We start from the raw sequence: 11,820 nt of genomic DNA on the forward strand, positions 1-11,820 counted from the left end.
AAAAAAAAAAAAAAAAAAAAAAAACAATAATAATAAAATAAAATTTCTCTTTTTAAAAAATAAATTAATACAAAATTTTGGAATTCATAGATAATTTGCGCTTGATTGCAAAAGATTTAAACATTAGTAAGCAAAAGGTAGGACCAAAGGAATTTAAGGTTTAAGCAATCCAACAGCAGAAGGCAAGACACTTCATTGTCCAGTAGAAGAACCGTCTGCTTCAGGAATTTTAGCTCTCTTTTGTTCAGGAGATCTGATATGGTCTTTCCATGGTGATCGATTCTCCGCGAGCAATTTACGTTACGCTACCATCTAGAATGTACGAACGGATACCCTTAACTTCGTATATTTCAACCTTCACATGTTCAAGTCATTCCATTTGCCTCTAGCTCTGCTATGGGGGAATGGCCAACTTCTGGTCGGAAGGATCCTGTCCGAGGTTTCAGATATCCGACATAGCAACATTACTCGGGGCGAAGAACGTTCCTCCTCCAGATCCTTTCGAAGATCCTTTCGAACATTTCCTCTTGTTTCAACTACACAACTGTGTCACATTTCAAGACAACTTCATTTTTCCATTGCATCAGCAGCTCCAGCAAACAGAGAAGCATGCTTTACAACATTTCTAGGCAGTGATCTTCTACAATTCTATAGCTACTCCAGACTCTATCTATTAACACGTGTTTGGAAAGCATGCAACTTGTTTAAGTTCACGGCGCAATCCGTTAATCATCTGATATATTTTATCAGATTTCGGATGTGATCGATCGAACACTGTAAATTCATGAACCTCATTATTGACCTCGATGGAACTAGCACCCGATGGTTTTTGAGTTCCAATACTCCGCATTCTCAACCTCACATCGGCAACACAGTCCCAATCGCCTGCTGCAGCATATATGTTCGACAACATGGATAAATTACCCGGATCAGATGGTTCCAACTTAACCAAATGATCGAGAACCTCTCTTGCAAGTTCGACAGCATTATGCATACGACACGCCCCTAAAAGGGTGCCCCAGATGATGACATTTGGTTCCATTGGCATGGTGCGAATGAGCCTGATGGCTTCTTCAAGCCTTCCCTTGCGACCCAAAAGGTCTACCATGCAACCGTAATGCTCGATTTCATGAACTAGGGCGTAGTCCTTTTCCATTGAAGAGAAGTATCGAATGCCATCGTCGATCAATCCCGCATGCGAACAAGCACACAAGACTCCGATCATAGTAACTTTGTCGGGGGAGAAGCCCTTTTCTTTCATTCTTTTGAAAAGCTCGAGCGCTTTCTCTCCGTGCCCATGCATTGCCAGTCCATGAAGCATTGCATTCCAAGACACAACATCTTTGTTTTGTATGTCATTAAAGACATTGTATGCAATATCTAGCCTACCACATTTTGCATACATATCAACCAAAGCATTGGAGATTTCAGTAGTACATTTGAAATTGTGGTTCCTAATGGAAGCATGTATTTTCTCACCAAGCCCAAGCAAACCAGACTCAGCACAAGCAGCCAATATACTTATTACTGCCCCATTGTCTAACTTCACGCCAGCCTCTTCCATTTGATCAAACAAGCCAATGGCCACTTTGGCTAGCCCTTTCTCAGCAAAGCCAGAGATAACTATGGTCCAAGAAACCAAATTCCTCGTGGGCATTTTATTGAACAACATTTGTGCCATCTCCATATCCCCTACCTTGCAGTACCCCAACAACATTGTCGACCAAGAGACAACATTCCTCTCAGGCATTGCATCAAACAATTTAAATGCATCATCCATTTTCCCAACTTTAACATACCCATCCAACATTGTGTTCCAACTAATACTATCCCTTATAGGCATTTTATCGAACACCTTCCGAGCTTCTTCGTACAAACCACCCTTAGCAAATCCAGAGATCATTAAATTCCACGACACAACATCCCTACAATCTCCCATTGACACAAACAACTTCTTCGCTGTCAAAATTCCACCAGAACCACATTTGGAATATGAATCAATAAGAGAATTCGGCACAAATACATCCGACATGAAACCAAATTTCTCGATTTGGGCATGTACCATTTCAATAACAGGCAACCACCCATTCCCAGTACAAGCTTTCAGAAGAAATGGGAAAGTGAAATTATCAGGGTATAATCCATCAAATTGCATGGTGAAGAAAGTGGAAAAGGCCTGTGAAGGTTGTGAATTCTGGGCGTGGGCTCGAATCAGAGTGTTGTACAAATGGCCATTTGGATATTGAACTTGATTGAAAGCGTTGGTGGCGAGGGGCATTTGGCGGCAAAGAGAGAAAGCGGATATGAGTTTGGGAACAACATAGAGGTCGAGGTGGAGATTGGATTTGAGGATTTGGGCGTGGAGTTGCTTCACTTGGTTGAGGTCTGTGCACTTGTGGAGATCTGATAGCTTCTGCTCGAAGAGCTTTCGAGTGGAAAACCAAGAGGGGGTTCGAGTTAGGACGCTGCACATTTGCATGGCTTCACACGCAAAACTGGCAGATAGAGAAGCTTTAGCCACGCCCTTCCTGTCTTTCTCAAGACAAAGACAATCACAAATAATTACGAGATAAGTTAGAAAAGTAATCTGAAAAAGCCAAAGCCGTGTCGTCGTTCTCTTAGATTAAATAACAGTTTCCCAGCATAAACAACAATCTGGACGCCTCGTCCTTTCTCATTTTACTTTATTCAGATTTATCCTCAACTTTAAGACCAGATTCCTCTTCCATTTTCCGGCAGTTTTCAGCAATCACATTGTTCATAGTAAGGAAAAACCTTAGAAGCAGCTTATTCAAATGGTGTCAATTAAACCAATCAGATTCCAAGGATCCAATTCTCCGCCAATCCAATTCAGAAGTAGTATTTTCTAAAACCAGAATTCATCTAAACACAAAAGTAACACAAGAACAAACAAAGAAGTAGAAACTCTACAGATGAAAAGCCTTAAAATCCCAGTAAACAAAACGGAAAGACACCACACAAGACAAGAGACCATCACCAAATTAGTACAATTGGTAGCTAGCCAATCAAATGATTTAACCTCGAAAACCAAAATCAACCAAACGAGATAAAAAGGCCTTCTGCAAAATCTTTAAGTTACAGACCCTCACTCATACTGCAAGTTTCTTCCACCTTCTCAACCAGAACACAGCGCCATGATCAACTTTCAAACCGAAATTACGATTGTGAAGCTAATGAGCTAACGGTGCGTGGTTCAAAAATCAAAATCATACACCAAAACACATGCACGCATAAACAACAAGAAACGCAGCAACAAGCTAAAAGATGTACCTACCTTGAAATAAACAGAACAATCTTCGACTGAAAGGATAGTAAACAAAGCGCGGTAGAATACAAAGCAGCCGCTTACTGGTCGGAGCTTGCCGGCGGTAAGAATGATTTGCGAGAATGAGAAATTGACTTCGCAGTCCTAATTTTAACCATGACAATGATAATTTGGGCTAAATATCACTCTTAAAAATCAGATTTGTCATCAATTTTGTTAAAATGGCCTCCTTGTTTCCGAAAATGCCCTGAACTAAATATTAGTTCATAATATAAACTAAAAAATATAAATAATTAAAAATTAAATGAAGTAAATAAAATGTGACTTGACATCACAATTACTGTAAGTTTAATTATTTAAATTTTTATATTTATTCATCCTACATATAACATTAATAACTAAATATTTATAGAGCTCCAACACTCACAAGCCATAACACACCACTAATATCGTATCATCAGTTACAAACGTCAATTATTCTTAATATTTGTGAAGATCATAAAAATAGGGTTGGGTTGTAACTATATGGCAGAGTTGATCGGTTATTTTAAAAAATTTAATCTAACAAATGAAGGAAAAAAGCTAACCTAACCGGACCTGAGTTTGGTAGTCGGAGTGATTTGAGTTATCTGAAACACCCTCAAAGGCCATTATTAACTTAACCGGACCCAGAGAACTGCCTTCGCTTTTGGCGTTCCTTCGAAGATTTCCGGATTTCGCCCCTACACACGAAATTCCACTCTCCTCTGTCTCACTCAAGTGAATGGGTTTCGAGAGCATTCCACCCGTTTTTGGCGACTTTCACTTTCAACCCGATGAACCGAGGCCATTATTACAAATTTGAGTTATTTTTAACAATTATTTCGAGGGGTATTCAATCAAAACTCGCACGGACATTAAAACCAATTATACCGCAGAACTTTGCGAAGGCTGATCGCAGGTTTTTTCTACTTCTTCCCTCCTTTGCCCGGCAGCTGCAGAGTGAACACAGCCATGGTGACGTCGCCGGTGGTGAACACCTATCCACTTTCCAGCTACACTTTCGGTACCAAGGAGCCGAAGCTCGAGAAGGACACCTCCGTCGCCGATCGTCTTGCTCGCATGAAAGTCAAGTACTGCAAATTTACGCGATTCCTTAAACCCTAGATTTATTTTTTTTCAACGCCTTAGTTTTGTGTTTGTCTTGAAAGTTAGGAAATTTGTCTGTTTCTTATGGTGGATTCTTGGTCATTTTATATTTGATGTGTATAGCATTACATGAAATCGTGGAAGAAGCAACTTAGTGCTTTCTTATTGCTACCTTGTTTCTTTGTTTCTTCCTGGCCTGAAAAATGATCTATCATTTACCGGGTTTGGAGGGGCATTGAGTGGAATGAGTAACATGTACTGGTGTTTGGTTCACAGCTATATGAAGGAAGGCATGAGGACAAGTGTTGAAGCAATTCTGCTGGTCAGTGCTCATATTTCATCTTAATGTACTCATGGCTTTGCTTCGTTATTAATACTTTTTTGAAAAATTAACGTTTAAATGAACCATTAGGATACAAATGTAGTAGTTGGATGTCATGGTTTGTGTCTTCAGTTGTGAATCGTGAATAATTGCAAATGTCTTCATTACTTACATATACGCATGCAAATAGCTGGGAAAATTGTGTTGTTGAATCCTTGTGCTTATTGAAAGACAGGGATCACTAAATCTGAACATTCATCATCATCATCTTTCAGACTATACCAAAAGCAAGCATCCAATGAAATATTTGTATGTGTTAACATGGGATCTTCCCACCCGTGATATCAAATACTGATTACATTTGTTGTCAAATACATTAATTAATCTGTTTTTGGTTGCAAATCTAAAGTAGATGTTTTAATAGCTCTATAACTGACATTTATGTATTTGGTAAAACAACTCCAGTATATCCAAAATCTTTTAGGATTTAAGCCTCCGCAAGTTGGATTCAGAATTGACCTAAAAATTCAGTAGCAAAATATAAAACGAGCTCACTGAAGTTGATGCTTTAGGAATTGCCTACCATGCATTAACAACTTATTTATGAATTTGTGGAGGAAATTAAAGTCTAACTGCAAGCATTTGGAAGAACCGGTAGGATTTCAGTGCATTGCATTGTGCTTCCCAGCCTGGTCATCATCTAAATGCCATTTTACTAGTGAGATGGTGACATGACAATAGATGGGTACATGCTTTGTTAAGTAGGCCAGCTTGAGAACCGAAGAGGATCTCTTCTCTTTATTCTAGGTTTGAAGGAATTTACTTTATCCTTGAAGCTCTTGATTAGGTTCCCGTTGGGTCTAATAATAAGGAATGATTAAGTAGCCTTTTAAAGAAAGAGGTTTTACTGGTGATGGTATGGAAAAGGTAAGCATCAGACTGTGGAGGACACATCGGAACATATATGTTCTGAAGATATTTCATTTCATATCTCTAGACTCTAAGAGCACCAAGCTGACCGAGGTTGGGGATTTGAATTCATCTGCTAGCCACCTTTATTGATAAACTTTTAGCTCGAGTGTATGTGGAAACTTGATAGACAAAAGCAAACACTGCCAAGGGCTATCATTCAAAACCATTGAACAGGGAATAGACAAACGTGGATGTTGTTTTAGTTGCCAATGTAGTGGTGGACAAATGGAAACTAGAAAAAAGGGCTTGGTTCTTAAGGTGGATCTCCAGAAGGCACACAGTATGTTGACTGGCATTTTTTTTACATCAGAATTTAATAAGAAAGGTCTTGGATGAAACAGATAGATTGGATCTAGAACGACTTCTCTAACGCTGCATAATCAGAAACGGCATCAAGATTAATCAACTATAATATGTCGATGGTAGTTATGTATTTGTGCCTACTGTAACACTAACGTTGAAAAATCTGATTGACGTTGAAGAATGTGGATTGTTTGCTGTTATCTTAGTCGGGCATGAGGCCCTTGTTGGCAGGGATGAAAAATGACTAGGACTTCGATTCTTTTATGAGCCAGAAATCTGAGCTCAATCAGGGAGGTGAATTACAACAAGGGGAGGTAATAATACTGCTGTATGTCCTTAGACTTATATCTCCAAGTTCATTTAGGAAACTAATAATTACATTCTGTTGAAAATTGGAAGGGAATCCAATTAAATCTTGGAAGAATTTTAGCCGCAAAAAGGAGAGTGGCCATTTGCCTCCCTCTTCCCTAGACTTTATCTTCCAAAAAAAAAAATTGGTAAAAACATCAATAACCAATATTGGTTGAGATGCGAGGTCTCTAGAAGCTTGATTTAAAGAGAAATCTGTTGAATGCTGAAATACAGGGGCAGCTTAACCTTTCAAAATTTGATAAGAAAAAAGAACGTGTTGATGAATCTAACGGAGTCCAAAAACAGGAGGATAAGCAATCCAATCCACGGCTTAAGGGGTTTACAGAATGGGACCTCAATTATACAAGGCACACTATGATTACAACAGGCAACGTTTTTAGGGTACACCAAGAGGAGCCCAAGATTTGTTTTTGAAGACTTCGTAGTTTCTCGCAGCCTATAATTTCCACTGCAGCTTTGATAGAATTAGTGTAACAGTCCAAGCCCACCGCTAGAAGATATTGTCCTCTATGGGCTTTACCTTCTGAGCTTCCCCTCAAGGTTTTAAAACGCGTCCACTAGGGAGAGGTTTTTGTACCCTTATAAGGAATGTTTCGTTCCCCTCTCCAACCAATGTGAGATCCCACAATCCACCCCTTGGGGGCTTAGCGTCCTCGCTGGCACACCTCCCGGTGTCTGACTCCGATATCATTTGTAACAGTTTAAGCTTACCGCTAGCATATATTGTCCTCTTTGCTTTTCACTTTCGGGCTTCCCCTTAAGATTTTAAAACGTGTTCACTAGGGAGAGGTTTCCACACTCTTATAAGGGAGAACAAAATGCTTCGTTCTCCTCTCCAATCGGTGTGAGATTTCACAATTAGACCAAAGAATTCCAGTTTCATGCCTTTGTGAGTTGGGCACTGAAAGTTTTTTAAATTCACTAAGTCAGTCTTTTGTTTCTGCAATTTAGTGACTGATATTCAAGAGAGTCATGCATTGGTGTAATTTTATCTTTTCATTTTTTTCCCCTTTCAATTCCACAGGTGCAAGAACATAACCATCCCCATATTCTACTTCTGCAAATAGGCAATACCTTTTGCAAGCTCCCTGGGGGCCGGTTGAAGCCAGGAGAAAATGGCAAGATTTTATTTACAATTCAAGCCCCCCCCCCCCCCCCCCCCCCCCCCCCCCCCCCCCCCCCCCCCCCCCCCCCCCCCCCCCCCCCCCCCCCCCCCCCCCCCCCCCCCCCCCCCCCCCCCCCCCCCCCCCCCCCCCCCCCCCCCCCCCCCCCCCCCCCCCCCCCCCCCCCCCCCCCCCCCCCCCCCCCCCCCCCCCCCCCCCCCCCCCCCCCCCCCCCCCCCCCCCCCCCCCCCCCCCCCCCCCCCCACACACACACACACACACATCCCATTGAGTAAAATCTCTCTCACGTTTGTTTTAACATCTGCAGAAATTGAAGGTTTAAAGAGGAAGCTGACGAGCAAACTGGGGGCAAATTCACCCGCTCTCCAGCCTGATTGGCAGGTTTGGATCATTTCTTCTATTTTGGCGTGCAAATCTATTTTCTGAAGTTATATATGTTCCTACGAGGAATTACATTCTTCATCGCAAATTTCCTGCAGATTGGTGAATGTGTGGCTACTTGGTGGAGACCAAACTTTGAAACTGTTATGTATCCTTACTGCCCCCCTCATATTACGAAAGCCAAGGTATATAGCCTCTCTCAAACCCCCCACCCCCACCCCCTATAGTGCTTGATGACATTTGTTTGTGGTATCTTTGACCAAGGTTTAAAATGTTGATATCAATGAAAATTTTGACGTTTCATTTTATGAAAATGTGATTGAAATATCGATAAAATGTCGATATTTGATAGATATTTCTGGAAAAAATTATGACAAAAATAAAAAATTCAAAAAAAATATGTGCATCAATAAATAACATTTTATTTTTTTAAAAAAGATAAAAGGCTCATTGTTTATCTTATATACATAGTATTCATAGTGACGTTTTGCTGCATTTTTGCTAATTTCATTTGAACTTGTGGACGTGCAAATGCCTACATTTGTATGGACATTTAATACTTTGACTTAGACTTTGAATTGGAATTTGCTTTGCACTTTGTTCGGCCTTCTTTGTGGTGGATTGTAGAAACTTCACATCATTAATTATTCAAGCTGATCCGACAGCCTCTTTATCCTCCCTCTTTTTGGGGTTGGGGAAACGTTCTGGCTCAAGCCTACCACCAATAGATATTGTCCGTTTCGGCCATTACATATTGCCATCAACCTCACGGTTTTAAAACGCGTCTACTAGAGAGAGGTTTCCACACCCTTATAAGGAATGTTGTTTTCCTCTCCAATCAATATGAGATTTCACAATCCACCCCATTGGGGGGCTAGCGTCCTCGTTGGCACACCGTCCAGTGTCTGGCTCTGATACAATTTGTAACAGTCAAACCCACTATTAGTAGATATTGTCCGCTTTGGCCCGTTATGTATCGTCATCAACCTCACGGTTTTAAAATGCGTCTACTGGAGAGAGGTTTCCACACCCTTATAAGATATACTTCGTTCCCCTCTCCAACCAACGTGGGATCTCACAATTTCCATTTTACTCCGATTAGCATTATGAAGGGAGTAGAAATCCTTTTCAGGAAATAGCCTTTTTTTTCTTTTCTTAATTCTTGATTTATATTGAATACTTTTTCTTGATTCCATATGAAAAAGGTGAAAATCCTAATCAGGGTTTTGGATGATCTAGGAATGCAAAAAGCTATTCATTGTTCACTTGTCTGAAAGAGAGTACTTCGCAGTTCCTAAAAATTTGAAGCTGCTTGCAGTTCCTTTGTTTGAGCTCTACGACAACGTGCAGGTAAGTTGCATTTTTCTTCGTATAAACGAATTTCGTGCAAATTAAATAATTGTTTAGCTTGTTGGGCAATGTCGAAAACCTGCTGAATTATAAGCAATTAGTAATTGATTTTCTTGATGCTGGATGAGGATGCTACTGATAGTACCTGTAAATCCCATTTGTCTCAAACTATCATGCCATTTTTAAGCTAAATATTAGTTTTCGGTTTTCGCACTTGATTGCAGAGATACGGACCTGTTATATCGACGATCCCGCAGCAGCTTTCCAGGTTCCAGTTCAACATGATCACCACATGAGGTATCAATACAAGAACCCTGAAATTTGTAGCATGCATCATGGACTCCAATTTGCTTGAGATAGTTTGAACTTAGAGGACATTATCAACCTTGCTTGAGATAGATTAGTGTACTCGATAGACTTGTTGTTCTCGACGTTTTTCACCGATGTGTTTGTGAAGGAAACCCCGAGAAAAAGTTCATGTTTATTCTAACAATAGCGGAAAAAAGAAAATCGATCAAGTTTGTGTATCGATTTAACGACGAAAGTCCTAAAAGTGTAATGTATGTCTATTGAATCAATTGTAAAAGTGGTTAAATTGTGGAAACTTGGACATCCTCGGTTCTAACTTTCAAGTGAGAATCATAGCCTTGGCTCTCTGCTTCTTCTGGTTTAATGCTATTTTGAGCCCTTTTTGGGGGATTCTACTGTTTTCTGTTTGAATGAAAAAAATTTAAAATAAAAAATAAAATTTAGATAACTATTTTGTTTTCCATTTATTTATTTATTTTTACCTATTTTTTTATTAGTAAACTAAATAAAATTATTTTTATTAAACTATGCCTAAATCTATTTATTTATTTATTGATGTTATTGATATTTATTTACTTCATTATGGCTAATTAAATAGTCATTACTCATTAAAGAAAATCAGGCTTTGGTTACTTAATTGCAAGTAAATGGGTAATTATTTATTTTTGGTTTGTCTTAATAATGGTTTAAATAATTAGTAATTATTAATTAGTTTGTCCCTAATCAATCATTCAGCTATAAATGTTTTTAAGTCGTTTTAAATTAATAATAAAAATACACAAATATTCAGTATTTATTTATTTATTTATTTATTTGAAGTCTTTTTGGGCTTTTGGTTATCCAATTTTTTGGTTAGATTTTGAGAACATTTTAAAATTAGATAACCAAATAAATAAATTGATGGGTAAAAATGGTATTTGAAAGTTAATTTTCAAAAACTGAAAATTCGAAATATGTTAGCTATCAATCAATTTAAAAACTTATTATTATTCTTATTTTTTAAATTTGAATATTATTTTAAATATGAGACCCGAGATAAATAAATTATGAAAAAATAAATCTAATTTTTTTTTTATATAAAAAAAATCATATATTTATCAAGAAAACGTAAATGGTGAGTAAATGAGAAAATTACTACCGTTGGCTAATTTATCACAAATAATGGTGTATCATTGAGATAATTGATGAGCCAATTACTAATTATTAGTTAATTCGTCCCTAATAAACCATATCCATTTAAGACTTTTATCCCTAAAATTGTTGCAATTTTTACATTCAATTTTTTTTAGTTAATTTTAACCGATAGATATTCATAAACCCATTAATTTTAATAAGCAATCATCGTACATATTAGTTGTGAGATCTTATATCGGTTGGAGAGGAGACGAATTTTTTTTATAAGGGTGCAAAAACCTCTCCCTAATAGACACGTTTTAAAGTCGTAAGGTTGACAACGACATATAACAAACAAAAGTAGATAATATCTATTTGCGATGAACTTGAGCTACTACAAATTGTATCAGAACCAAACACGAGACGGTGTGCCAGTGAAGATGCTGAGATTTTCAAGAGGCTTACTTATAAGATCTCACATCAGTTGGAAAGAGAGAACATGACTACCTTAGTTATATATTCTTTTTAGATATATTAAATATAAAATTGAAAGTTAAAATATACTTATTAAATAAAATTTCCCCCATAAACCACCTAGCTCATCATAATTCCAAAGTGACCCCATAAGTCTCGTAAAATTGCACAACAGCCCCACGAGGGGAATGAGAATTATAAATCTAGGTGGACCCCATGTTTGGGGAAAGATATCCACGTTTGCGATGACCTGTCCATCTTCAACAATTGTGGTGACCAAATACTTCGTTGAAAGCTCGTGTATCACACGGACGAATCATCATTCGCCACATACCCGCTTCCCTTGACACCACGCGCTCATTTCCCCCAGGGCGTTTATTGCAGCTTCGCCTATAACTGAAAGCAAAGAAAGCATTTCCACTGCCAGTTTCAGTCTCACAAATCCCATTCGTTTCCCTCCCTTTTTTCCTGCAGATTCTTGAGCAAAATCCAAATGTGCCCATCTGAGGTATTCTTCTTCACGTTGATTTTCTGTTTGGTTGCTGAGAAAATCTCCGCTAATTTTCCTTCCTTTTCTTTCATTCATACTGTCGAAACTAAGCAATGTGGCTGTTCTTGAGTAATCGTGAGTTTCGAGATATTGATACTTTTGTCTGTTTATTAATATTTTTTTTTTTTTTTTTTTT

The 11,820-nt window shown here is 38.5% G+C and overlaps 3 protein-coding genes across 4 annotated transcripts in view; 2 read left to right on the forward strand and 1 right to left on the reverse strand.

The window, feature by feature from the left end:
• The window catches only part of LOC111479793 (pre-mRNA cleavage factor Im 25 kDa subunit 2), an 11,869-nt gene extending 1,972 nt beyond the window's left edge, over nucleotides 1-9,897 (forward strand). Inside the window, exons 2-9 of the mRNA XM_023124652.1 lie at nucleotides 2,448-2,450; nucleotides 4,216-4,398; nucleotides 4,691-4,736; nucleotides 7,408-7,501; nucleotides 7,815-7,888; nucleotides 7,987-8,073; nucleotides 9,128-9,238; nucleotides 9,463-9,897. Coding sequence (XP_022980420.1) covers nucleotides 4,280-4,398; nucleotides 4,691-4,736; nucleotides 7,408-7,501; nucleotides 7,815-7,888; nucleotides 7,987-8,073; nucleotides 9,128-9,238; nucleotides 9,463-9,534 — 603 coding nt within the window. The 5' untranslated portion in view covers nucleotides 2,448-2,450; nucleotides 4,216-4,279 and the 3' untranslated portion in view covers nucleotides 9,535-9,897. The remainder of the gene's footprint in view (nucleotides 1-2,447; nucleotides 2,451-4,215; nucleotides 4,399-4,690; nucleotides 4,737-7,407; nucleotides 7,502-7,814; nucleotides 7,889-7,986; nucleotides 8,074-9,127; nucleotides 9,239-9,462) is intronic.
• LOC111479680 (pentatricopeptide repeat-containing protein At3g29230) lies at nucleotides 85-3,415 on the reverse strand. Of its 2 annotated transcripts, none has more exons than XM_023124491.1 (2): nucleotides 3,296-3,415; nucleotides 85-2,528 (listed from the first exon to the last, which is right to left on the reverse strand). In XM_023124491.1, the coding sequence occupies exon 2, from the start codon at nucleotides 2,477-2,479 to the stop codon at nucleotides 674-676; it is 1,806 nt and encodes a 601-aa protein (XP_022980259.1). In that variant the 5' UTR covers nucleotides 2,480-2,528; nucleotides 3,296-3,415; the 3' UTR covers nucleotides 85-673. The 2 variants fall into 2 exon arrangements, with proteins under 2 accessions (XP_022980259.1, XP_022980258.1); XM_023124490.1 differs by having other exon boundaries at nucleotides 85-2,532.
• A 1,661-nt stretch (nucleotides 9,898-11,558) lies between the features above and the next one.
• The window catches only part of LOC111479668 (acetyl-coenzyme A carboxylase carboxyl transferase subunit alpha, chloroplastic-like), a 6,175-nt gene continuing 5,913 nt past the window's right edge, over nucleotides 11,559-11,820 (forward strand). The window contains 1 exon segment of the mRNA XM_023124473.1: nucleotides 11,559-11,642. The gene's annotated coding sequence lies outside the window, so the exon portion shown is untranslated.

Source organism: Cucurbita maxima, unplaced genomic scaffold (genome assembly GCF_002738345.1).
Source record: "Cucurbita maxima cultivar Rimu unplaced genomic scaffold, Cmax_1.0 Cma_Scf00005, whole genome shotgun sequence".
Lineage (NCBI taxonomy): Eukaryota > Viridiplantae > Streptophyta > Magnoliopsida > Cucurbitales > Cucurbitaceae > Cucurbita > Cucurbita maxima.

What these genes read in the sequence shown, in the direction of transcription:
- LOC111479680 (XM_023124491.1), bottom strand. Translation starts at nt 2,479, where the DNA reads ATGCAAATGTGCAGCGTCCTAACTCGAACCCCCTCTTGGTTTTCCACT.